Source organism: Manis pentadactyla, chromosome 4 (assembly GCF_030020395.1).
Source record: "Manis pentadactyla isolate mManPen7 chromosome 4, mManPen7.hap1, whole genome shotgun sequence".
In the NCBI taxonomy this organism is placed as follows: Eukaryota; Metazoa; Chordata; class Mammalia; order Pholidota; family Manidae; genus Manis; species Manis pentadactyla.
The window spans coordinates 81,278,061-81,304,313 of record NC_080022.1 but is presented as its reverse complement, the minus strand read 5'-3'; the positions used below and the strand labels follow the sequence as shown (position 1 = coordinate 81,304,313).

The window sequence follows — 26,253 nt, the reverse complement described above, 5'->3', positions numbered from 1 at the left end:
TTGTATAGGATATCTTTTTTTTAATCTGAACAGAAGTTAAGTATACAAGTTTACTAAAGAGAGTGGTAAAAACTGAATATGTATTATGGCATCAATACATCAAGTTTTACTTCGGTAGCCGCTGATTCTTATAGTTAATTCTGCAAAAAAACAAAACCAGTTATGCAGAAACAAGAATATAAAATGCTCATTTCCAAATCCCAGTTTGATAAAACTGCTTCACATCCAGCTTAATGGTAATATTCAGTTTCAGTTCTCCCTGTGCAAATAATATGTGTCATCATTAATGGTACTCTGCCGAGGTGAAATCAATTTTTCTTAAGGTAGCTCAACATAATAACCCCAATATAAAAGTTACTAAAGATTTACAGAGATAAACCAGTGCCTAGGAAACATGATTCTCCCATGTACATAACAATCTTATAATGTATTTTTTAAACACAAAATCGCAGAGACAGGGTCACAGTGCATGCGCAATGCGCTGCTTCACGTAGTGCATTCCTATGGCTCATCTGGAGTTTACCACCATGTAACCACCATACTTCAAATGAATGGGCTTCTAACATACACACATTCTTTAAAAAAATCTAAAATCTTGTTAAGACCATGAGGTTGACATATTAAAGATTTCATATTTTAATATCCCAACATTGAGAAGACAAGGTGTGAAACATAGTGACAACTACTTGTAAGCAAAACAGCACATATACTTCTGTTCTATTACCACAAAGAACCCTCAAAACAAGTCAATACTGCAGACTGAGAAGGGCACATTTATTATTTAGGCAAAGAAAATTCAAATGACTGTCCTGGAGTGAAATGAACCCCAAGACATATACAAGGAATGAGTATAACTGTGGCAGCTAAAGAAATCTGCCACTGTGTAATAAATGCTATTATGCAATAATGCTGTACATTTTTGAAAATACACTGATTTGTTTCCCATAATCATGGGGCACAAGAAAATGAAACTCAGGACTAACTTGTTAGAACAGGACTAGTGATGACCCCAGTTTTAAGTAGGGTTCTTCATTGAAGGAAAAGATAGAGCCATAAAAGTCAAATTAGCTGACTTCAAATGGTTTACATCCCAGGAGGAATCAGGTTACACTGATTTAAGCCCAATTTAATTTAGGCAGGTTTTTAACCACAAGAATAAGGACATTCTTAGTACATATTAATAATTAAACCAACATATACACAATTAGCAATATCCTATATCATATTAAATGTTTTAACAACTTGTTCTGATTACTTTATAGCTAGTTAATTTGTCGCTTTAGGAAAAAAACCCTCAACTTCATTTTATAGGGTATTTTGTATTCCTAAATGAGTTCTGTGATTATTTCATTGAAGCAGGTGCAGTTCTCCGGATTTTAAGAGCCAAACTCAACTGTATCTTCTGTTATCTGTTTGAATTCATAATTGCCTCTGCCATCCATATGCAGGTAGTACTATGGGGAAAAAGCAGAAGAGAAAGAATCAATGACTAAGAGAATTTACTTTTTGGCACGAATTTATGCAGAGGTTATTACACTAGAAAGGGACTAGAAATGACTATTTTAAGCCATTAAAACCTTCAAAATTTTATATTCAGAAATGCACACGGTTCTCCAAGTAAGTCCAAATGAAGAAGTCTTCTCTTTTTAAAAACAGCAACAATATAACTGTTTGGAGTGGATATAGTACTTCCCACTTATGATAACTAAAATGCCGGGCTTCTCATTATTTCAGAAGACCCAATAAGCATCCCCCAAATAAGAAAGCTTGTTCAACTCCCCCACCACGTGTCTGAGCTACCATAGGCTGAACTGCCCTAAATGCAAGCCTGTTCAATAGGGCAGTCTTTAATACTTCCTTTATCTGGTTTTCCAAATCAACTCCGACCTCTAGCTGAAGGCTTTTTGTCTATTCTGAGATTTAGCAGAAGAGGAAAAGAGGCCTATATATCACATCCTATGAAGACTGTTAGGGCAGCAATTACAAAGCCTTCTGTTGCATTTAGTGGCTTTTTGTATTGCCACTAAACATGGCTGACATTATTCAGTTTCCCCTTTGCAGCCATAATCGCCATTAAAAATGGCACTAAACTTTTTGCCATCTAATGCTTAAGACTTTTTCCTCCTCTGTCAATACTGGATGGTAAGAAAAAGTTTACTTAATCATAGTTATATAAGATCATGCAATTTTTAGTCAGTTATTACACAACAGTTATCAAACTGAAGAACCATACACCGGTTCTCCAGTATCTCTCATATCCAACTAGGGATTGTTTACATATACTGTAGCTTTCAAAACTGACAGCTGTAATATTTAAGAAAATCCTCTTTTATTTTATAAAGCTGTAACAGAATCACCTTTTTCTTAAGGTATATGTTTACGAGGGAATATACACCAAGAAACTGTAAACCATAATCACACTGAGTTCACAAATTTAAACAAACTTTCACTATCAATATAAGAAATACAAACCTCATGGTGTTTCCAAAGAGACTTTCTATGTGACACAGTGAAGAGGGTGATGCCAACCTAATACAAAGAAAATGATTGAGGTTTCTACAAAGAACACAGAGCTGCATATTAAACGAGCATACATATTTTAAGCTATTAAGATGACTGTCTTTGGCAGCTATAGTTCAAAATCAAGGTCAAAGAGAAAAAGATGACTGATGCCAAATGTTCAAGGTAATGCAAAGAATAGGCCATCAACCACATAATAAAAACAAAGTTCTTTAATCAATTTTAAATCAATAAAATCATTAAGAGAAAAGCTGAAGAGAATTAATAGGCACTTTCATTATGTGTGTTATTTTGTTTGTAGCAGAAAATATATACCCTAGCACATTTTCTATTTCACTGAAAAACAGATGGAAAGAGTATAAGGATAGTAAAATTAGCAAAAGGCCAAAATCAAGAAAATTAAATCAGTATAGTACTGTCTATAGTCAATTTGTTTTTCAAATATATGGTCATAATCTTCTATTGGAAACCCTTGTTTTGGAATGTCTTGGAATTTGGATTTTGGAAAAGTAGTATTTATCACTCCCAAAAGTTTCTGGTGCATAATTCAGTTTAAACACATGAATGCTTCTGCAGCGAGATATATGGACATTGATTTGGGACAAAAGAATTTACATACACATCTTTTGTTAGCTTAGGCCAGGTTTTGGCTACCCAGTCAGTTTGCTATGAAACAGTGAAAACTCTTGGTTTTAAAAGCTTGCTGGATTTTAGACTGTGAATAAGGGCTTATAGTCCCGTACTTTAGATTTTAAAAAAATACCCCTACTTGATACAACTGTAGACACTCTGGATCAGTGGTTCTCACAGTGGCGGGAGGGGGGTCACTTAGGGGACAGGCAATGTCTGCAGACATTTTGATTGTCACAACTGAGAGCGCTAATGGCATCTAATGGGCAGAGGTCAGTACCCTACAGTGCAGAGGTGCAGAGGACAGCCCCCAACAGCTAAGGATTACCAGCCCAAAATGGCCGTAGTGCTGAGGTGGAAAAACCCTGCTCTAGATTCTATTTCTCAAAGTGGCTCTCTTGGGGCTGAGAGGGCTACATGCTAGGGTATCCAGGAAATTTCCATCAAGAATTCTAAATTTGAGTTTCATTTTGATAATTTTTTAAAAATTAGCTTAAGTATATTCCATATCATTTCTACCATGAGGTTTAAGTGCTCAAGTTTGTGCTTACACTTCTGCTGATACCAAGTAATGACCAAAGTGACATCACTTACAACTTTTAATGTGTCATAAGTTTGGCTGCCATATAGAAAGTTTCTCAAATTTGTTAGGAACTGCATGAAAAAGTGCTTTATTATTAATAAAGCATACATTTCTACAGTACAACAGTTATTGATTTTTGAGAGCTCACGTCAGATATTTCTTTTTTTAATGATTCTATAATAATTGGATTAGGTCTTACCTTAATGAAGGCATTCTTTATAACAGAATGACTTAAGTCAAAATACATAAGCAAAATTCAAAATACAAGATCTAGACCTCATATTATACCTTTTCATAACTAAATCCCAAACCAGTGGTTTAGTTTCAGCAAAACAGTATTACAAGTCTCTCTACTGTTGCAAACATGAAATTGTATTTTGTGTGTACTTAATTTGTAAATTTATTTTGGTTTTGTAGCTATAAATGAGCTCTAAGCTTAAGGAGTTCATACCTTGTTTTACATTTATGCATATTCAAATGCTACTATAGTAATATAATTTAAATTATCAACTGGGAGGTCCCAAAAGAATTTTCTTCTTTTAAATGGAATCTATACAGGAGAATTTCATCTTAAGTGGGGACATGTGATAGCTAGACTATCAGAGGAAATTGCAGGTTAAGCCTCTAAATCACTGATCAAATAGAGACTACACAGTTTTATGTGTAAGAGAATACCACAAACACCTCTAATACCTATACATCTGAAAATCATGAACAAATACATAAAAATTACGAATGACCAAAACTAACTCAAGAATAGAAAACAAGCCATTAAAGATATAAAATAAGGAAAACGTCCCCACAAACATGAATGCAGCAAATTCATTCTTTTATCATTATGCCAATGCTTCTCAAACTTTAATGTGTATGTGAATCATCTGGGAATTTGGATGAAATGCAGACTGATTTAGTAGGGTCTGAGATTCTGTGTTTCTAACAAGCACCAGGTGAGAGTGATGCTGCCAACCCATGGCCACACTTTGCCTAGCAGGGGATTCACACTGTATATATGCAACACGGTGTTTTATATTTACTGTGAACTCCCAAAGAACAGTTAGATAGTGTTGTCTCATATACTTTATTTACTTAAATGAAACTGTAGAACAGGTTGGATATACTGCTCTTATTCTCAAAATCCAACAAGAATATAGAAAATAGTAACAATTCCTCACAGAAAAAAAACAACAACTGATACTACTGAATAATTACTTAAAGAATGGAACCAATCTAGACAGTCACAGAAAAATGAATGAAAGAAGCTTTGGTAAAATACTGCCCAAGTCAGAGAAAAAAATGGATGAATTAAAATTACTAAATGATTACTATTTTCTTGATTGAAAGCACAGATGATATGTAGGTAAAGTAAACAGAATATATCAGCTTGTTAACTGAGTACAGAGAATGAGGTAAAAGGGAAATAAATTTAAATATATTACGTTTCAAATCTAAGATTAGGCTAAAAAAGTACAGAATCCATTTACCATTCTTTTGCTAATATCTATTATCGGTTTAAAAACTTTATTATAGATATCATCCTCTGATAGTAATTTCGTTACTTAATAACTCAGAATCTTCTCTTTGGACAGGTATTTGGTTGGACAGAGTAAACGGGGCAGGGGAACATGGACCCTCAAACTGAAAACCTACCACACTTACCTTTCGACAATGAATGTATATGTAGCCTTCCACATCCACACTAACTGCACTTGTACATTCATCCAAAATGGCAAACTGGGGTTTATGATAAAATAATCTTGCCATCTGAAGCATAAAAAAAAGTAATTTTTGTAATTACAAAAAAATGAATGAGCTAAAACAGACTTACTTTAAATATGCATTTACAGTCTAACAAAGCAAGTATGAAAATTCTTCTAACTCAAAAAAATTTACTTCCCAGGAATAGAAACAATATCAATAAACCTGTTTTATTGTCTTTCCAAACAAAGGGGAAAATTTTACATTTACAAGAGTAAACAACTCTTAAGACTGATGTGAGATGAAGTTGCATTGTAAACTAATATTAAATAAAGCTCTCTAAATAAGACTAACGGGTACATATTTTAATCAAATCTATAGATGACTCAGGTGTAAAAATGTATCTATTTTAAAACATTTTGTTGCTTAAGTAAAGCCAGTTAATAGTAAAGCTGCCAATTGATATTTCCAACAATAATTTCTAAGTGCATCTGTTTTATATTCCTGTGGTTGGTACTGGGTGTGCTTATATTGTAAAGCCTGTTAATTTTCTAAGTGAAAATCAACATCAAGATTGTTACAGCTTACATTTGATTACCAAGAATGTTGAACATTTTCTCGTGTTTATTTTCTGGGATTTATTTATCCTTTGTCTAACAGGGGCAACCTGTCATCTGCTCCTAGCAATGGTTTTCCATGTTGCAAGACCAACAGACACTTTTCTGCCCTTACCCAATTTATCTCCTCTGCAACATTCCACTCAGATGGCCACTCCCTCTTCCTTGAGAAAGTGACAGGAGACCATGGTCTTAACTGTTCTCCCACTTCTTAGGCTTTCTCAGTTTCTTTTCCAGCATTTTCTCTTCCATTTGACCATTAAATGCTGGTGCTCCTCAGGGCCAATTCCTAGGTCCTTTTCTCTTTTCCTATATTGTATCTCTCTGAGTTACCTCATCGAATCTCCTGATACCAGTTTTAATTTGCATTTGTAAACTTCCACTATAGCTCTCTCGCTCATATTTCTCTTCTAATTTCCAGATTTATATACAAAAATTCCTATTTGATCTTACTACTTGGATATCTCACAGGACTGATACTTTAAAAAATCCAAAACTCAAATGGATTTTCTAGATTTTCCCCTTAAAATCCATTCATTCATGCCCCATAATATCTTAAATATTTCAGTAAGTAACACTACCAAACAGCTGCTCAAGCTAGAAAACCTTGAGTCCTCCTTAATCTTTCCCTTCTCCCTTTCATCTCTACTCCCTCATTTTTAGTCCATTCACATTAAGTCCGTGGAGTTTGTAGTCCACTCTCTTTTCCCCATCTCCACAATCAAGCTCGCAGTCCAGAACACAATCTCTCAGGCATGCATGACCACAAGTAGCCCCCTACTTTCTCTTGTGCTCTTCCCAAATCCATTCTCCATGTAAGCAGAGAGGAGCTTTCAGAAATGTAAATCAGAGAATTTCACTTTTCTGCTTAAAACCCTTCAACAACTTCCCATTTCACTTAGAATAAAACTCAAACTGTTTACCGTGGCTGACAAGGCCCTGCCCAATCTCATCTCTACTCTCCACATTCCAGCCAATACTGCCTCCTCTCGACTACCATGACACAAAGTTTTGTAGGCCTTAGGGCCTTATTATTAGCACCTTATGTTTTCACTATCCTTATGTTTCAAACACCTTACTCTACTTCTTGCATTTTTGAAATTTCTGCTTAATGTCACCTCCTCAGACAAACCTGCCCTAATAACCACTCCCCCTCAATCCAAGGGGGTCTCCTCTGCAACACCTCTGCAGCACTTCAAATACTGTAGGTTGTATGTTTCCTTGCACCCCTAGGATATAGCATTCACATTAGTAAAGACTACATTTTAATCACTACTGTATACCCAACACTTGTGTATAAGAAACATTCAAATATTTGATAAATGAATGACTAAACCATGTAAACAGCTTTCCTGGAGATCTTAATCTATTTGCATGAGGTAAAAGAAGGGAAAGCAGCAAAAACAGACTACCAAGACATTCAGCTGTGCAGAGAATGAAAGGTACAGACTATAGGGGACCTTTGGTGAAGGCAGAGCCTGCACTTTATATCAGAGACCGGAAAATACCTAAGAGAAGAACTAGAAGAGATTAAAGGGGGGCTGGAGGTGGGGTGGGGTGTGCATGCACATAACTGAAGGGAAGGGATGTGACAGACTTAGAGGAGAGAGGGTCCAAAAACACAGACGGAGATATGTAACCTTTCTAAGAGGAAGGATGACATATCCTCTATGGATAGTGGAAGGAGGGCAGTCAGGATAGCCCACTGCAAGGTTAATTAAGAGGAATGGTTATTTGAAAGCATTGCACAAGCACCCCTCCTCTGTGTTCCCATGGTATTCTTTGCGAACCATCATCACTATACTTACTTACCACATTATCTGGAAATTTTTTCATCATGTTTCTCTCTCCCACTATGCTGTCAGCTACTTGATACAATACAGGAGGATTGTAAAATGAGTAAGTACGTGAACACTGCAGTCTGCCTGAGCTTGACCAGCCATCCCCACCAGCTTTAACTTTTACTAGCAAGCTACTTAAGTATATTGCACTTACAGTGCATCTTATTTCCTTTGTAAAATGGGCATTCACAGTTTTATCTCACAGGACTGTGAGAATTAAATGAGATGACCTGTTAAAGGGCTGAGCGTGTTGCCTATCATCTGTTAAGCCCTCAATAAAAACTAGCTGCCATTTAACGGAAAGAACAGATGCTTTCTGTTGTTAAGGAGATGAGTTATTCTTCTAAAAGTGGTACACTAGGTAATGAATGAGGTAGAAAGCTCATGATTAGTAGTTTTTAGACGACTATCATGCAAAATGAGAGTTTTTAAATGACTGTCAAGAAAAATGAGAGAGGGGGCAAAAATAAATGATTTCCAAGCCATGCTATGAGTCCTTGTAAAACTGGAAACCATGGAATTGTGGTAACACCAATCCATACCATTCTGATCTTTTCAACTGTGTTCAGAAACCTATGTAGAGAAACACCAAGGCGAACAACTGTTCTTGGGTTAAGGTTCAGGTAATAGGAGCAAACAAAAAGTGGGAAACGTAGTTAAGGTGAAGGGATCATTCATTTGCTCCTTTAAGAAACACCTCCTGAGTACTTCCTATGTGCAAGGCCCTGCGCCAGGCCCTGGGCGACTAAATCAGTCCTGGAGAGGAGAGGAAGCAGAGTCAAAGGGGACTGATGAACTACAGAAAAGGGAGGGGTCCCTACTCAGGAGGTCTCAGTGAGGCAGAAGAAAGAGGACAGTTGCCAAATGAGTAAAAGAAAATGAATTACAAAAATGGATTTGAAAAACACGAGAAGTTTTATGACAGCGGTTGGTATCTCAGGTAAGGGGATTTTGGCCCTTTATACTTTCATCCATGTTCCAACTTTTCTATTACATATTCTTTTTTGTGACTCAAAATAAGAAAAACCATTACTACACAAGCAGAGCATGAATAGTGAAGTGGAAAAAGTAACTATTGGTCAGAGAAATAAGACACCCCAACCTATGATATTTGGTGCAGGAACCCTGGCTGATGATAGCTGGGCCCAAATGGGTGTAATGGCGGTAAGGGGAATGTCAGCTGAGACTTCAGAGGAATAAAGAGAGAGGAAACTGGGTAGACAGTCCACCTGCACATTGAAGGCCAGATGATGTGCAGGTTCAGATCAAGTGTCCTGCTGTCAGACCCACCTGCACTTGAATCTCAGGTTTGCCACTCAGTAGCTGTTTGGCTTTAGTAGGCTGCTGCTTAAGCCCCATTTAGTAGATTGCTTAAGTTCTTTAAGTCTTTCCTTGTCTGTACCTTACTTCACAGGGCTGTCAGGAGAACTAAGTAGGACCTGCTGTTCAAAATCAACCCCACCCTCATCATTAACCCCAGTGTACTTTCCCGGAAGCTATAACTGAAGACTGCCTTATATTTCAGTTAGTTGAGAATCTCAGGATCTCTGAATTAGATTATAAGGGCAGGCAGCTAGTTTAATGGCTTGCACAGATTGGATTCTCAGCTAATGCTGAGAAATTATGTCATAATTAAGTTTTTCACTGTTTAAATAATGGAATAATAATCTTATTTCCCTACATTTATACTTTTCTCAGTAAAGTTTTATAAATGTGCTCACAGGGCCTCCCTTTATTCAGTAGTACTATTCCATTCCCTCAAATTCAAATCTTAACTCTCCTTTCCCAAAAGTTCCTTTGGTTCATTGATTTTACACCAACCTTCACTCCTATACAGTTTTCAGTTGGTAGACCTTTCCAGTCTGTTCTTCCTAAAAATTATCATTTTTGAAATTATAATTTATAAAATTATATAATTTTATATGCAATAATATATGGCATTAATATTTCATTAATATTATAAAATTACATGATTTATAAAAATTGTGTCCTCTTGTCTTGCCAATGTGTTTTAACCCCGGGCAAGTTCACTATGGATTCAGTGAGGCCAAAAATATGACAGTGGAATGTTCTTGGGGTGAAAGGGTTTATACCGAACTTTATTCCCACAGTGGCAGGTCAATCACTAGAATCTCGTCCACTCAGAGTGAGTCTGCATGCAGCAAGCTGGTCTCTGCCTCTGGGCCTCTCCGCCCCCACAGCCATCTCAGTCTCTGTCCTCGGCGCTGCCACCACTCCAGCCTCTGCTCTCCTGCAGCCATGCAGCCCAGAACACTAAGCAGAGCTCTTTATATAGTCAATAACAAGGTATTGCCCACACGTGTGCAGTGAGCAAGCCAATCGGGGCCAGGTGAGAATCCTGGACATTGGAAGCTTTACTTTCTCCACACATCTTTTGCTGCAACTTTTTACTTTGAAAATTTTCAATTCAACCAAAAAACTGAAAGAACAGTAAGATGAACACACATACACTCTTCACCCGACTTCTCTCTCTCCTTACAAACCCTCTGAAAGTAGCAAAACTATACATCTCTTTAAAACTTCACATTCAATTCTCCAAACACTGGCCTAAACAGAACACACCCTGTCAATGGCTTGGTCAGCAGCAGTGTCATGGGTGAGCTTTCTCCATTTCTCAAACAACTCCATCAAGGTTCATCTGGTTTTATAGGATCCTTCCCCTACTCCCTTACTCTTCCAAGATACTCCTCCAGGCCTTGAATTTTTTATCTTCAAATAAAAGCTATCCACTCTGTACCTTTTACCACACACACAGGATTCCTTAGTTACGCATTTATTTTTCTTTCTCTGGGTTCCACTGTGCCCACTTGTAATCTTGACTTATCCTTTCATTTTCTTTGAAGTCATGGTACAGGAATTTAAATTTGTTCACTTGACTTGCAACTGTTTCTAAGGTCATCTTCTAAATTACTTCCAGAAATGCCCAATCACTTCAAATTCTTAGTTCTTCAGTCCAATTTCCATTTTTGAAGGTATGGCTGATACATCTCTTTTATTTTATGATTCATTCTCACTCTAAATTAATCTCATGTTATAGCACTAGCTAGACAAATCACAGTATTAAATGGGTATTTAAACAGAATGGGTATTAGTTTGGGAAAAACAGCATGCAAAATCAGGGAATAGGAGGCAACAAAAAGGTATGATATAAACTGAAGATAATGAGTAAGCAATTCTGCAATAAGCCATTTCTGCTGTCTTTCCTTAGCTACAGTTTTCTCTAATTTCCACAAGGTTAACACTCTGGGGAAAAAAATTGCTCTGTATCTGCTCAAGCTATGGTATGTATGTATAGTTAGAAAAAGAGTTCTCTCTCTTAACAGAGGGATATTGAAAGTATCACTCTTAATATGTAGTATTTTGTAGTCATGTTTGATCAAGGTAAGTTTAGTCAATCATAACATTAAAATAGTTTCTTTTGATTACTTCTTTGTATTATAAAAATTTTTTAATTCTAAGTAACTTTAGGTAGTTGATACTGAGCCCTAATACAATGATACATGTAACAGCAGAAGGAAAGAGCAAGACCATTATAAAGAATAAAATGATAAAAATAGGGATAGGGGTGATCATCTCTAACACCTTCAGTTACTTCAGATAGAACAGCCTGAATAAGGCAGAGAGGTTTATAGAGAAAAGATACTGAAAGAGATCTTTTAACCCAGGATTACCATATAATATCCCAGGATCAATGTGGTGGTTTCCCCAACCTTTAGAAAAATAGATTATGAATTTATCAGAATTGTACATTTTCTGAATGTACAGATTTTTCAGAAAAGTTTTTAGTTCTTCAAAATGGAAACTGGACTGAAGAACTAAGAATTTTTCTGCACTTTTATTAGCATTTAAACTAATCCATACTAAAACAATTGCTAAATAAAAAGAATAAAATGAAACCGTGTGCCCTGACTAATCAAAATGCTGGACTCCAAGAGTGACTTCATGGGAACCAGTTGCATTATTGTACAATGTCTTCAGGACGTACTTACCGCCATTCTTTGTTTCTCTCCACCGCTGAGTACATCCATCCAATCCTGAACACTGTCCCAGCCTCCTTCACGTTCAAGGATATGACCCAGCTGAACATTATCTAAGTATTCCTTCAGTACCTTTCAGCAGAATGATTAAGGATGAAATCAAGTTTATTTTTAACTAGTACTGTAGTTCTGTTGCAAAAATCACTTAAAAAAAGGTACATTTCACAAAAGAGTGTGGTACAAAGACAGCACTGAACCCTTTATTTCCTATCTATACTGACTTTGACAAAATAAATTTAGTAGCTTAAAGGGAATAACAATATTGTACATAATTAAAGGATGAAGGAAATAAGGAAACAAACTACAGGGTAAGAGACAAGTTTAAACACCCATCAAGTCATATTTAAGCAAAGTGGTTAACACTTGCCTCAACTTGGAAAGTTGTAATTAATGACAAGGCTTTAGAAAATTTTGTAAGTTAGGATAAACTACCTGGCATTTAAAGTGTGTAACTGAGTAAGATAAAGAATCCGTACTGTAGTATTTTCAGTAGGTCTAGGACATAAATATTTGCTTACTAGGTCAGATATCCCCTTCCTTTTCTGATCTTCTCTTCCATCTGGATATATCACTTGGTCTCGAAGTGTTCCAAGGGTCATATAAGGTCTCTGATAGTAGGAGAGCAAAAATCATTAGAAGTGGATTTTTAAAAAAAATAAAAAGATCTTTAAATCCAAGATTACAAAATAATACAAACAAGGTCTTACCTGAGGAACGTAAAATAACTTCCCTCTCTCAGGTTTAGTTAGACGTCCCCCAAAAAGAGGCCATAGCTATAAAAGGAAAGGTATGGGGGAGGAGCAGTTGTAAATTTCACAATGTGGTAGATTACATAGCAAATAAAACCACCAAATTTTTAGTTTGATTTGTACATACTTCACCAAGAACACGGAAAAGCGAACTCTTCCCACAGCCATTTGGGCCACAAATCAGAACATTAGCTCCAGATAGAACCTGAAGGAAAATGAATCTATAAATTAATTAAGTAGAGTGAATACATACTCAATGAATATTTCCTTAGAGTTCATTAGTTCTTTGCTAATGACAAGCTTTCTATTTTGTCCATAAATGTGATACTAGGTAAAAGCAGTAGAAGATATGGTTGAAGAGATCTTTTACTTTTGGTTCCTTTCAAATTTTATTCAGCTATTTTTTTCATTTAAGAATCATTATTGATATCATCAATCAGAATACAAAAGGGCTAAAGCTTTAAAAAAACTGAGTGTTCTTGAAAACAATAAATGCTCAGTCTTTTTCTAAAAAACGGAATATGTGTTCTACATTCATTATTATTTAGCAATATACCACAAATACTCTTCCAGGTCAGTATATTCAAATTTCCTCCCATTCTTTTTTTTAATGTTTGCAGTGTATTCCATTGGAAGGATGCACCCTACTTTAAACATTTACCTTTTGTTAAATATCTAAGTCATCCCCATTTTGTTTTACTTTTCTGCAATGAACCTCTAAATCACTGAGCAAATTTACACAGTAGTAAGGAATGTTTCTATAGATGAGATTCTTCGATATTAAAAGTGCTGGATCAAAGCACAGCATAAATGCATTGTAAATATTTATAAGTGCAACCAAATTGCTCAACAACATAACTTTAAATGAGAAAATATAAAGAATGGTTAAGTTCTAAGTTTATGGTCTTACGTAAACAATCCTATGCAGAATCAGAAAACCTGGGTTAATTTTAGCTTATAGCATCACACAACAATGTGTCGCAGCAGGAAAGACAACAACAGAGAGGTAAGAGTTGCATTAGCTGTGAAGCCTGCCTTTGACAAATTTTTTAAACTTAGTAGTGATGGTTGCACTGTGTAATGTACTTAATGTCACTGATTGTTCAATAAAAAATACTTAAATGGATAAATTTTGTTATATGTATCTTATAACCACAATAAACAAAACTATTAATGGTTGAAAGAGTAAATTTTATGCTATGTACATTTTACGACAATAAAAAAAAGAGAAAGAATTAAACTTCTAAAATAGGTTGGGAATTACTACCCTATCACATAGTTGATCTATAATAAAATACATCTTATGCGGATTAATGTTAGAAAATGACCTTTCCAAATGAACTGTGCCTTCTTCTGAGAAACTATTTTAAAGAATCATTTTGATGGACTTCAAAGCTATTACCTATTTCCTTTTCCTGTTAAAGTGAGTATAGCAAATATTCCTGATAATGCAAGATTATATATAATTTTACTCTTCTATAATAGTGATGTCATTAAGAGCTTTTTAAGTTCAGAGAGCTGTTAAGTGGTTTTTTTATTACTATGTTTTATTTGAATAATGTCAGCTATATTAGAGCTTTACAGAAATGTATTTTTTTCTGAATTGACTTAAGAGTAAAGCCAAGGGTAACTTTCACTGAAAATTAAGTTCTCAATAACACTGTATTACTGAGACTCCTGGAATGATTTAATGGGAAAAAGAATGCTTTGAATCACTGTATTTTTACCAATTAAAAATATTCCATGAGAAATAACACTTCTTGATAAATCCTATTTCCTACAAATTTATCATAAATCCTCAAAAAATTCTACACAAAAATATGATTTAAATAAATGAGAGATAAAATTACACTGAAGATTTTATAGGCTGCTTTAAACACTATAAATGTGCCTTACTGAAAAGGTAAAATAAACACCTGAGTAAGTTACAAAGTACTATTTTAAAGCCCACATTATAATCTACAAGTTGTTCTCTTTTAGGGTCCCTTCAGTCTACATTTAGATAGATGAATGACTGTGCTGGGGAGTTTATAAAGGAAATAATGCATAAAATCTCCCATCTCAAAGAAGCTTATATTATTTGGTTACTATGTAACCCAAAAGACAAGGAAACATTTATTTTTGGTGGCCAAGTCTGTTTCATTATGTCTCTTCCCAGGAGATAGCAGTCCTGTGTTTCAGATGGGCAGAAAATAACAAGGTTACAGAACTGAAGGATGTTTGTTCAATAAAAGAAGGCTATGTTAAGAAAAACAATAGAAAGACAAAATTAATGAGAAAAAGCCAAAGTTAATTTAAAATACCTTATGTCAGAAAGAGACTGAAAAAGAATTCATTACATAGACTAAAAGGACAGAAGTCAAAGAAACAGCTCCCAGTGGAGGAGAAAACAAGAATCACAGGACAGATAACAGGTAGTATGGAACGTGGTCACGAAGCAGAAAACTTGCTCAAGTACGGTGTAAATGGGGACTCGAATAAGATTTTCTAAGTAAAACCAAAATAAGGGGAAAACAGTAATAGCTTATCCGAGACTGTAAAAGTAAAGCTATAAGACCTGGCTAGAAGTATACAAAATCCAAAAATAAGGGCTTTAAAGAAAAGGGCTTTTGGACTTAAATGAAAGTGCAGCTTTTTAGTGTGTTAGGCTTGTGAGAAAGTGAGTACCACAGACCATACCCACAATCTTAATCTACTCCATGTATCTATACAAAAAATATCCCAAATCTCTTCTCACTATGCTTAAGCCATGGGTACATCTGTATTGTTGGTGTAATCTATTTCTGCATAAAGACAGACTGAGAGAAAATGCAAGAAAAGACCAAGAAGATTCTTCAGTGGGGAAATCTCACGGTTAGGTTGTGGCAATAAAGGGGTTTCTGGAAATGTAACAAAGATGGGGTCCTGAGCTCTGTTTTAATCCCTAAAATCAAGCCTGATAGGTGACTGCCTGAGCCAAGGGAACACACTGAACTGACTGGAGTACCTAGAGCTAAATGAGAAAACATTTCCTTAATACTTGAAGTCATTCCATATTTACCAAATATATTTACATTTTCTCTACTTCCTCTTGTGCTTTCTGGCTTTAAATTAAATATGATTATACAATACTCATTGTTGAATAAAGTCAAAGTACTTTGTGTAAGTAACATTTTTCCTTTTTTATCGTTCCTTAAAAAGAAAGTGGAGGTGTACTTAATATATTCCTAAGAATAGGAAAACTAAAGACTTACTTAAGATTATAACAATTTAAAAACAAGTCCAATAATTATATTCCTTATTTTATAAACTATCAGACAACATTCCTTCAGTGGAAGCAGTTGAAAAGAATTCCCACACACAATGCAAATTACAGAAGGCACTCCCTCCCTCCCCACCCCCTCTCTCTGTATATATATATATATATATATATATATATATATAGGCATGTAGAGAATTCTGGAGCCATGCTGTCCAATACAGTAGCTACCAGTCACATGTGGCTACTTCAGATCAAATTCATTAAAATAAAATTTGAAATTTAAAATTAAGTTCCTCAGTTGCACTAGCCACATTTCAAAAGTACACAATATCCACATGTGGCTACTATATTAGACAATGTAGACATAGAATATTTCCATTATCACAGAAAGTTCTATTGGACAGTGCTGTTCTAGAGAAATGGTATCTCAAATTCTCAAATTGGGGAGAATGCCTACATGATAGGCAGTTACTTATGTAAGTAACTACACGTTATTTATCGCCAAGATTTTCAGATGTGAACTATTCATAAAGTAACAATAGACACAGAATCCAAATATTAACCCTTATGTCTGAGAGCCTAATGAATTATAAAAATACTTATCTTTTCTTCTTCTTTTTAATTTGGTCTGTCATACACCCAATAGTTAACAGACTTTATTGAATCAGCACCACTGTTCACTTAGCATGAGTTGTTACCTGTTTTGGGTGAGTGACTATCTGTACTGCTATTGTGCTGCTCTTCCACTATTTTCATCAGTAGTAAGAAAGTTTTTGTTTCTATAGGTTTTTATAGATCCTCCTGCACAGTCAAGACAATACCAAACCATAATTTTTAAAAATTTAAACAGACTAAAATTTTATTTCAGGTTTAAATAAACATTCTACACAGCAAATTACAATTAACTCTATCTTCCATGGCCTTCTTAAGATGGATTGTATTTGCAAAAGATTTGTTGATAGCAAAATGTGAAACTTTACTAAAGTCTTGTCAATTAAGAAAGATTCCTAAGTGTTTCAAAAGACTGACTTTTCAAAGCAATTTTGTGGACTCAGAGACTAAGTAAAGCCTTAAAATTATTTTTCATTTTACATTTTGAAGACTATTTAGGCTTTTATAAGATCATTTAAAAACTTACTTCAAAATTAAGGTCTCGGATCAAGATATCTCCATTTGGCGTTGCTAAAGGAACATGATCAAATCTACAGAGGAAATTAATAAAAAAAAAACAGCATAATTTTACATTAAACACTACGCAAATGCAGCTGAAAGAAAAAAGCTACTAAGTAGTTTAACAAATGTTTATGGTGTTAAAGAACCTTTTTGTACATACTTTATAATGTTATCAGCATTGATGATTTCTCCGGCACCAGGTATCAAAGGAATGACTTGTGTTCCTTCATTACCTTAAATGGAGAATAAGTATTAAAGCATCATATTATGTCAGCAAAAACCTAAACTACATAACCTAATATATTTATATTTACCCTTTTCCTGTTGCGAGACCATTGTGCGTTCATATTTGCCATGACTTAAATCCTTTAGTACTTGCGTTAATTCTGTAATCCGAGCAGTAAACCTGAAATTTTGAAGGAAAGCCATAATCAAAACTCCAAAGTCATATCTTTTACTTTTATTTTTGTTTTATTTTTATTGATATAATTGACATACAACATTAATTTCATATCTTTTATTTTATACAAACTTAACTGAAATTTCTAAAATTATGATTTAGTTTCAATGAAATAACCTAAAAGAAGTGTCATCACCATAATGTATTAGTGATAGTACACACGTTTCAGCAGGAACATGGGAAAAGGGAAGAGATTTCATAGGATCCCTACCTCAACAGATACTTATTTCATTAATAGGTAAGTCAAAAAAGCTGTTTGCTATCAGAATTTTAAAGAAATTTCTAGTAGATACTACAGAAAGACTAGTGCTAGTATATTCCTTAGACCCAGTGTAGAGAAAATGGAAGCTTCTGAACAGGAGATTCGCAGGGCCCTGGTATCACCCATTGTGTACAATGAGAGCTGTTTGCATATTATGGGCAGCAGGATGTTTACAAGGTACAGAGCAGCTCGTCAGTCAAGGGAGTACTGGCCCAAGGGAACGATGGAGGGGAAACATCTATTCTCTCCTCTCCTGAGTTCCTGGCACATAATTGGTCAGGCGTCTGCCAGTCACCATAGAGACCCACCTACAGAGTTCCTCTCAGTGCTAGGGGCGGAGAAGGGAGGGAGAACAGGGAAGAGTGGAGAAGGGAAGCCTAGAGGGAGAGCCAGGAGAGGATGGAGGCTGGCAGAGGGAAGCTGGGGAGCCCCGGTGCTAGGGAAGAGAGGATTAAGCCCATGCTGGGGAGCAGGAGCAGCTGCACAAGAGCCAGGCAAGACTGAGACCTATTGCTCTGAAAATAAACGTGGTATGAACCCCTTTTAAACCTCCTCAACTTGCTCATCTTCAGTTGGTCTTACCAAATTCAAAGTGAACCTGCGTGGAGCAGGGAACCCTCTCCTTCAGAGCAACACACAGGAAGTATGGACCCTGCGTTCCTGCTGGAGTAAACTGTAAAGCCACGTATAAAGCTGTCCTTTTTATATGAAGACGGCATTTATTGTATGTATACCAAATGCATGCTATCTCCCTGAAAACATGAATTTGGAAGATTCCCATCTTATGCTGAAGCAGGGAAAAGATGAACTGTTCTTAATACTAAATGGAAATCACTGTAGCAACAGTGAGAAATCAAAACTAATGATATGAGTTTGAGGAATATAAGAATGACATGCTGGTTAATGAGAAAGCACTCTACATCAGAGAAGCAAAACAGGATTTTTTGTGAATAACAAACAGAAATCTCCTAAAGGAACAGAAGTGCCCCATATGCCATTAATTGTAAAGGCATGAGAAAAGTTATTAATAAGAAAGAAGAATGTCAGCATTCCTAAGAGAAAGAGACTCCTCTAGTTTACAACTTCTTCTATCTTGCCATGAAGACCTTAACTGCCATAGGAGGAGAGAAGGAACAGAGAAGAGGAAATATGCAGATGAATAGCAGGCCTGAGTAAGATCTTGAGCCATCTAATTTCTTCATATGACCTGAAAGTTAGTGTTTTTTACATCATAGTGATTTTTACACTGTTCCATGCCCTTATATTACAGCTTGAAATACTGAAAATTTTCATTTTATGGTTCAAGAACAATTTTGCTAGACAATTGTGACCATATTTACAACTGCACCTACAGGTACCACAAGGTTAACTTTTCATTTTTTCCCTTAAAAATCAACTTCAACTTCATTCATCTTTTGCTAGGTTGCTGGTATTAAAGTTTTAAGGAAAAACAATGTATGGGGGTGTGATTTAATGAGTTACAAAAAATACATATTTGGTCATTCAGATGACCAAATTTATATTTCCCAGGTATATTTGGTGTTCATCCATAGTTCCTAAAGATACTGCAGAGCCTTAAAAGCGAAATGGGTGTCTTGTTACGTTAATAAGACTTTTGGACCCCACCCAAGGCCAGGGTGGAGGTTGAATCAGCCAATAGCCAGTGATTTAGTCAATCATGAATATGCAATGAAACCCTCATAAAAATCCCTAAGAACTTGGGCTCTCTTGGACCCTGCTTCTCTATCAAATACAGCTTCCATACTTGAGGAACCAGAAAGCTTCCACATGCCACAAAGCCAGGGCCCAAGTTCCACAAGGACAGAAGCTCCTTTATTTGGGACCTTGCCCTATGTATCTCATCTGGCTGTTAACTTACATCCTTTACAGTATCCTTTATTAAAATGGTAAACTAAGTGTTTTCCTGAGTTCTGTGAGCTGCTGGAGTAAATTAATCAAACCTAAGGGGCAAGTTTTTGGAACCTCCAATCTTTAGCGGGTTGGTCAGAAGCAGAGGTAACTGCCTGGGACTTGTGACCGGCACAAGTTGGGGGTGGAGGGCAGTCTTGTAGGATGGAGCCCTTAACCTGGGATATCTGGTGCTGTCTCCCAGCAGACAGCATCAGAACTGAGGAGAGTCCCCAGACGCCCTGCTGGTGTTCAAGAACTGCTTGGTGTTGTGCTTGGGAAGATCCCCCCACCCCCACCCCCAGACAAACCTGCACTGTAATCAGGTCTGGGAACCAGAAAGGAGTACTACTGCTGGTAGGAAAAAAATCAAAGGGGATACAAAAAAGTTCAAATGAGAAAATTCTATTCATTAACTTCATTTTCTGTGAATTAAGACAGCCATGAGTCAACATTTCCTAACTTACCAAATACTAGTGTCCATGAGCCAGACAGTTTGAGAACCACTAACCTAGTTTAATACTCAAAACAGCTATCTTCAGGAAATATGAAAAGTTCACTATCAGAAAAATCTTCCTTAATTTTCTCTCAAAATCAGCTTCCAGAAGAAATGAACTTCATTTCCTTATCTTAATCTTATCTTAATGGGCTTCCTTATCTTAAACTCAACTGGGTAGCACAATCATTAAGGAGAATATATTTTTAAAAAGTATTATTCTCTGCAATTGCTTATTATTACTAATCTTACTTACCCAGCCAATCTTGTCATTTCACGGCCAGCCAAAACTATTCTACCCAAAGCTTGAGACATTCGCAAAAGCATTCTTCCACTTTGGTAGTAATCCTTAGACAGAAATAAGAATTAGTTTTCAATTACATTTCTAAGATTAAAATCTGGCTGTATTTTTATATTTAAATTTTTAATTTATTATTATTACTACTACTACTACTTTACCTCCAGAAGTTCTGAATGTGTACTCTTGAGATGTCGAGAATGAGACAAATCTAGGAAAGGACGACTCACAACTAGGTAACCAACTACAGTGGCAAGATCTGAAATAAATCAATTAAGATTTAAAACAAATTAATACTTCACTTTTTCCACAAATCTTATTCTACCATCTCTTTTAAAGCATACTCACATTTGGCAATTATGCTATCAATGAAGCCCATAGAAAACCGAAACAAAATGAAACTATGTAGGTGTTCCACCTGGCAGAAAGCAAAAACAAAGAAAAATATGTATATAAATATACATATATATATTCTGTGTATAAAAAAATCTACCATGAGAATAAAAGAAACTATATAATTTATTCAACAAACATTTACTCAGTGCCTATGATTTCTAATTACATTGTATGTAACATTTCCCTGAGCACGAGCTGATCAGAGCAGGTGCCAAAGACTTCATAAAACTATTTGTATGCAAAAAGAATGGAAATTATATAAAGAATGCTAATGTGGTGTTCTTTCCATGTAATAGGATGATGCTACAGTATTGTGATTACAGTATTCATAAATACTGCCAGATATATAAATGCCAAAGTGATCAACAATAAAACAAAAAACAGATTGATAAGCTAATTTAGGTGAAACACTTACTGTCTGGGCCAGTCCTCAATGCTTTTTGCTTCAGTTGGAGATACCTGGTCCGTGTTTTCCCTAACACTCAGTCTGAACCAAGTGCTATTGCAAATCAATGCTGCACAGCCCTAGTTTGTAGCTTTAATCTGAGCAGGCATTATCTCAAAATTTTATGTCAAAAAGTGCTTTTCATTCTGCATTTTCAGTGTCCTCGAATTTTCCATCTGTCAAAGTATCCAACACCCTGCATGATCTGGTGCTGAGATCTGTTTTAAACTTCATGTGTTACTACTTTGCTCCTCACTGAGCTCCAGAAATGCTAATTCCTCAGAAATGCTGCTGCCTTAAGGCTTTCCTCTTGCTGTCCTCTCTGACAAAAATACAGTCTTCTTAAATACTTGTATTTTGTGACTTAACTCCTTCACTTCATGTGGGTTTCTGCTAAACCTCCTCAAGAAAGACCTTGCCACCCGAGCTAAAACAGCTAGGCAAGAGCCCCCATCATACATTACCATTTCATTCCATCTTACTTTTGGTCACAGAATGTATTACTACCTGAAATAATATAAAATATCCAGTTGTTTACATGTTTATTGTCTCCTCCACTAAAATGTGGGTTTCCTGAGTATAGGTAGCTTGCTGTTACTGTGTTCTGCAGAAGAACAATGACTGAAACACTTATTCAATGAATGCCATATATTCACATACTGTGTACTCTGTGCTGAAGATACAATGAATAAAACATACAAGTTCCCTGAGCTCATGGAGTTGGCATTCAAATGAAAGAGACAAACTAGTGAACAAAGAAAATAATTATAAATAGCAATATACCCTTTTAACAACACAGATCATTAAAATGGGAGGTAACTAGTAGAGGCCACTTCAGGGAGACTAATCAGAGAAGGTATGGCCTCAATTAGCTGTTAACTTTTAGCCTGAAATCCAAAGGATGAGAATAAGCAAACCATGTGAAGAGAGAACTGGTGAACAGCAGTGCCCTGGGAAATTACCATATATGCTTTATCATCAGTGAGGACGATTAAAGTTCAGTCATGTTAAATGTATACAAGGCAAAAATACACTTTCTGAAACAATTTAAAATTATTTCTTTAACCTTTTAAAATCACCTCCAATATTTGATTTCACAAACTTCCACTAAAATGTAAGCTCCTTAAAGGCATGATTTTGTCCATTCACCACTGTTATCACTAGCACATGGAACAAGCGCAGACAACCTAGATGGCACTCTAACTTTTGAATGAAAAATGAATAAAATTACTTGAATCCAAATTTGCCAAGTGCAAGTAAACAAAAACTGTTAGTTTTCACAAGAAACAATGTTTATATTCTAAATCAAGGGTCAGCAAACTATGGCTCACAGTCCAAATCCAGCACGCCACTTATTTTTGTAAATGAAGTCTTATTAGAACATAGCCACACCCATCATTTACATATAGCATGTGGCTACTTTCAAGTAGCAGAGTTGAATTGTTGCAGAGATCATATGGCCTGAAAAACCTAAACTGTTTATGTACTACCTGGACCTTTAAATAAAAACTATGCTGAACCCTGTTTTAAATAATAATCTTCATAGTATTTTCATGACTGCTACAGGAACAAATTATTTCTGTAGGAATCACTAATTATCACTAAATAAGATTCCTAAGCAACCTTTGTAAAAATACAGATAATTTTAATAAATTTATCCATTTTATAAATGGACAGCTTAATATATTTTTATTTTCATATTTTTAATGAAAATACAGTATAAAAATCCTTTATAACTATTTAAAAATAAATACCTTAAAGATTATAGAAATATATATATGTATCTTGTCATAGGTTCCCCCCCACCAAAAATCTTCCCATAATATATGAGTCTCAAGCATATTATCTTACCAGTTTTCCGAAGACTGAGTAAATTGTTTGCTTTTCTCTTTTATTCCCATTATAAAAGGCAATTTCTTCACTGTTAAAGAAAATAATATAACAATTAATTTTAATTTACCTAAACCTGAAAAATAAATGAAATACAGTATTTGATGACTGAATATTTGTATTTAAATGGACATTTTACAACTAAAGAGCTTATCTGGTATGTCTCAAGCCATGGACTTAAGATCCTGTGGGTAAAATTGCAACATTTCCAGAATCTCTTGCCTGGCCTCAGTAAATCTCGGTATCAATAGGTGTTTGTTTCCAAGGGGTGGAGAGAAGTAATATCTCCATATTAATAGGTAATTACAAGGGAGAGGGGGAGAGCATATCTGGACCACAGAGGTTGGAGGTGCCCCTTTTTCCTTCTGCAGCTGGGTCATGAGAGACATGGGTGAGCTAAAGTGGACTACTGTATGTAAGCAATCAATGGGTTTCTCCCACTTTATTTCTCCCTTTGACTGATTTCAGTTTCAAAGATATTTTGCCCTGGGATTTTCCATCGGAGTTACATCTGGTGGTAGTCAGCAGGACTTCTGAACCCATAGTCTGTCTACATGGGTGCAACCCTTGGGCGGGCTGCCTGTATATAGAGATGGTGGGGACATACCTGGAAACCCCCCTGTGGATGGTGGGGAGGCCCCAGTGTATGCAGTGGCGGAGGGTGCAGCTTCACCCAGGAGCCCCCCATCTGTGGGGGTTTCCAATTTGGGAGGCCCTAGTGGGGAATTGGTCTAGGGTAAAGCACCTCCCTAGATGGGTGGGCCCTTCCTCAGAACTGGGGACTGGTGGAGATACCAGAAGCTGTCCCCATCTGTGGGGTTTCCAATTTGGGAGGCCCTAGTGGGGAATTGGTCTAGGATAAAGCACCTCCTAGATGGGTGGGCCCTTCCCCAAAACTGGGGACTGGTGGAGACACAAGAAGCTGTGGTATTAGCCCTCTGTGAGAAAGAAGACTGCTTAGAAGCCCTGAGAAGCTGTGTAAGCAGCCAGGATGTGGGATGTCTTTTTCTCAAGGTAGTGGAAAGAGTTATGGAGACTTCTGCAGGAGAGAGAGGTACTTCAGCATAGCTTGGATGAGCTGTTCGATGACCTATGGGATGCCCTTAAGAAAGAGAGACAATTATTGAGATGGACCTTGCTAATGCTTTGTTCTCTATTGACATAGCACAGGAAACTCAGGAACAGTTTGCCTTCAAGTGGGAAGGCCGGCAGTTGGACATTCACTGTCCTACAGGGATATCTCCACAGTCCCACCATTTGTCACAGACTTATAGCCCAGGACTTGGCCACATGGAACAAACCGTAAATAGTGCAGCTGTATCACCACATTGTTGATGATATTATGCTCACGTCTGACTCTCTTGCAGATTTAGAAGGGGCAATTCCTAGACGGCTGCAACATCTACAGGAGAAAGGATGTGCTGTGAACAGCACCAAGGATCAGGGATTTGGTTTGTTGGTAAAGTTCTTGGGGGTTGTCTGGTTGAATAAAACTAAAGTTATCCTAGAAGAAGTCATAGACAAGGTCCAGGCTTTTCCTAACCCTACCACTATGGCAGTATTACAAGAGTTTTGGGGTCTTTTGGGCTACTGGAGAGTGTTTAACCCATACTTGGCACAAATTCTGAAGCCCTCATACTGGTTGGTACGAGAGGGCATCAGGTGGGACTGGAATGAAACACGTGCAACTGCTTTTACTGCTGCTAAGTGAGCAGTCAAGGTCCGTACAGGCCTTGAGTGTAATGGACTCATCAAGGCCCTGTGAGATGGATGTTCATGTAACTGAAGATGGTTATGGGTGGGACCTTTGGCAGCAGCTTGAACAGACATGCCATCATATTGGATACCGGTCACAACTATGGAAAGAAGCAGAAGTCCGGTACACCTTGATAGAGAAGCATCTAACTGCTGTGTACCATGCCTTGCTGGCTACAGAGCTCATCACCAGAACAGCTCCAGCCAAGGTAATAACCACCTATCCCATCGTGGGGTGGGTGCAAGACTGGACCCAAAGGCCACGGAGTGGTGTGGCACAGATGCCTATATTGGCCAAATAGGATGCATATTTAAAGCAACATAGCATCCTCTCTACTAGCTCCTTAAGTGGAGAACTCCAATGCTTATTGGGGCTGGTGACCTACACCAGTGGAAAACAGAAAGAACTTGCTTTTGAGCCATGGGTAGCTGAGAGTCCTTATCAGGAGAGAAAAGTCCCTATACCTGAAGATGCTTGGTATACAGACGGTTCCAACTGTGGGCAGCCCCCAAAGTGGAGGACTGTGGCTTTCCATCCTAAGACTGAGACAATATGGATGGAGGATGGAGAAAGGAAGAGTAGTCAATGGGCTGAGTTGCAGGCAGCATGGCTTGTGATTACCCAGGAGCCCTCCCCTACAGTTGTCTGCACTGACAGCTGGGCCGTCTATTGGGGCTTGACCCTGTGGCTACCTACATGGTACCATGCCAACCGGCTGCTTTGGGGGCAAGAGTTGTGGCAAGACCTATGGGCCTCTGGTCAGACTAAGACAGTTACCATTTATCAATGTGACTGGCCATTTGCCTTTGGCATCCCCAGGGAATGATGCAGAGACACTGGCCCAGGTGCATTGGCTAGAAGGAAAGCCTGACTGATGTAGCCTAATGGTTACATCAGTGTTTGTTACACATGGGGCAAAAGACAATGTGGGCTGTAGCCTGTCGGTGGGGCTTGCCGTTGACCTTTGAAGAAATCAGCCAAGCCCAGAAGGAGTGCCTTGTGTGCTCTAAGAGGGACTTACACCAAGTCCTGCAGCAACATGGGCCAAGAGTAAAGGGGCCGATACCCATTGTCAGGTGGCAGATAGACTATACTGGGCCGCTGTCCATATTAAAAAGATATCAGTATGCCATGACTTGTGTGGACACAGCTACTGACCTGTTGGTTGCTTTTCCTGCACGTTGTACAGATCAGCATACCACCGAAAGGGGCCTAGAGAATCTCTTTGCAGCCTA

At 36.9% G+C, this 26,253-nt stretch overlaps 1 protein-coding gene across 3 annotated transcripts in view; it reads right to left on the bottom strand.

Moving 5' to 3' along the window:
• Positions 1 to 26,253, bottom strand: part of ABCD3 (ATP binding cassette subfamily D member 3) — an 80,696-nt gene continuing 54,443 nt past the window's right edge. Inside the window, exons 10-23 of one of the 3 annotated variants that reach the window (XM_036906504.2) lie at positions 23,224 to 23,293; positions 20,880 to 20,949; positions 20,693 to 20,790; positions 20,490 to 20,581; positions 17,422 to 17,513; positions 17,268 to 17,340; positions 17,073 to 17,136; positions 12,821 to 12,898; positions 12,652 to 12,717; positions 12,463 to 12,552; positions 11,897 to 12,016; positions 5,390 to 5,494; positions 2,473 to 2,529; positions 1 to 1,454 (exon numbers count right to left, since the gene is read on the bottom strand). In XM_036906504.2, the coding sequence (XP_036762399.2) occupies positions 1,377 to 1,454; positions 2,473 to 2,529; positions 5,390 to 5,494; positions 11,897 to 12,016; positions 12,463 to 12,552; positions 12,652 to 12,717; positions 12,821 to 12,898; positions 17,073 to 17,136; positions 17,268 to 17,340; positions 17,422 to 17,513; positions 20,490 to 20,581; positions 20,693 to 20,790; positions 20,880 to 20,949; positions 23,224 to 23,293 (1,153 nt within the window). In that variant the 3' untranslated portion in view covers positions 1 to 1,376. Of the gene's footprint in view, positions 1,455 to 2,472; positions 2,530 to 5,389; positions 5,496 to 9,672; positions 9,758 to 9,784; positions 11,618 to 11,896; positions 12,017 to 12,462; positions 12,553 to 12,651; positions 12,718 to 12,820; positions 12,899 to 17,072; positions 17,137 to 17,267; positions 17,341 to 17,421; positions 17,514 to 20,489; positions 20,582 to 20,692; positions 20,791 to 20,879; positions 20,950 to 23,223; positions 23,294 to 26,253 lie in introns of those variants that run through there. The other 2 variants (XM_057500439.1, XM_057500438.1) reach the window with 2 other exon arrangements.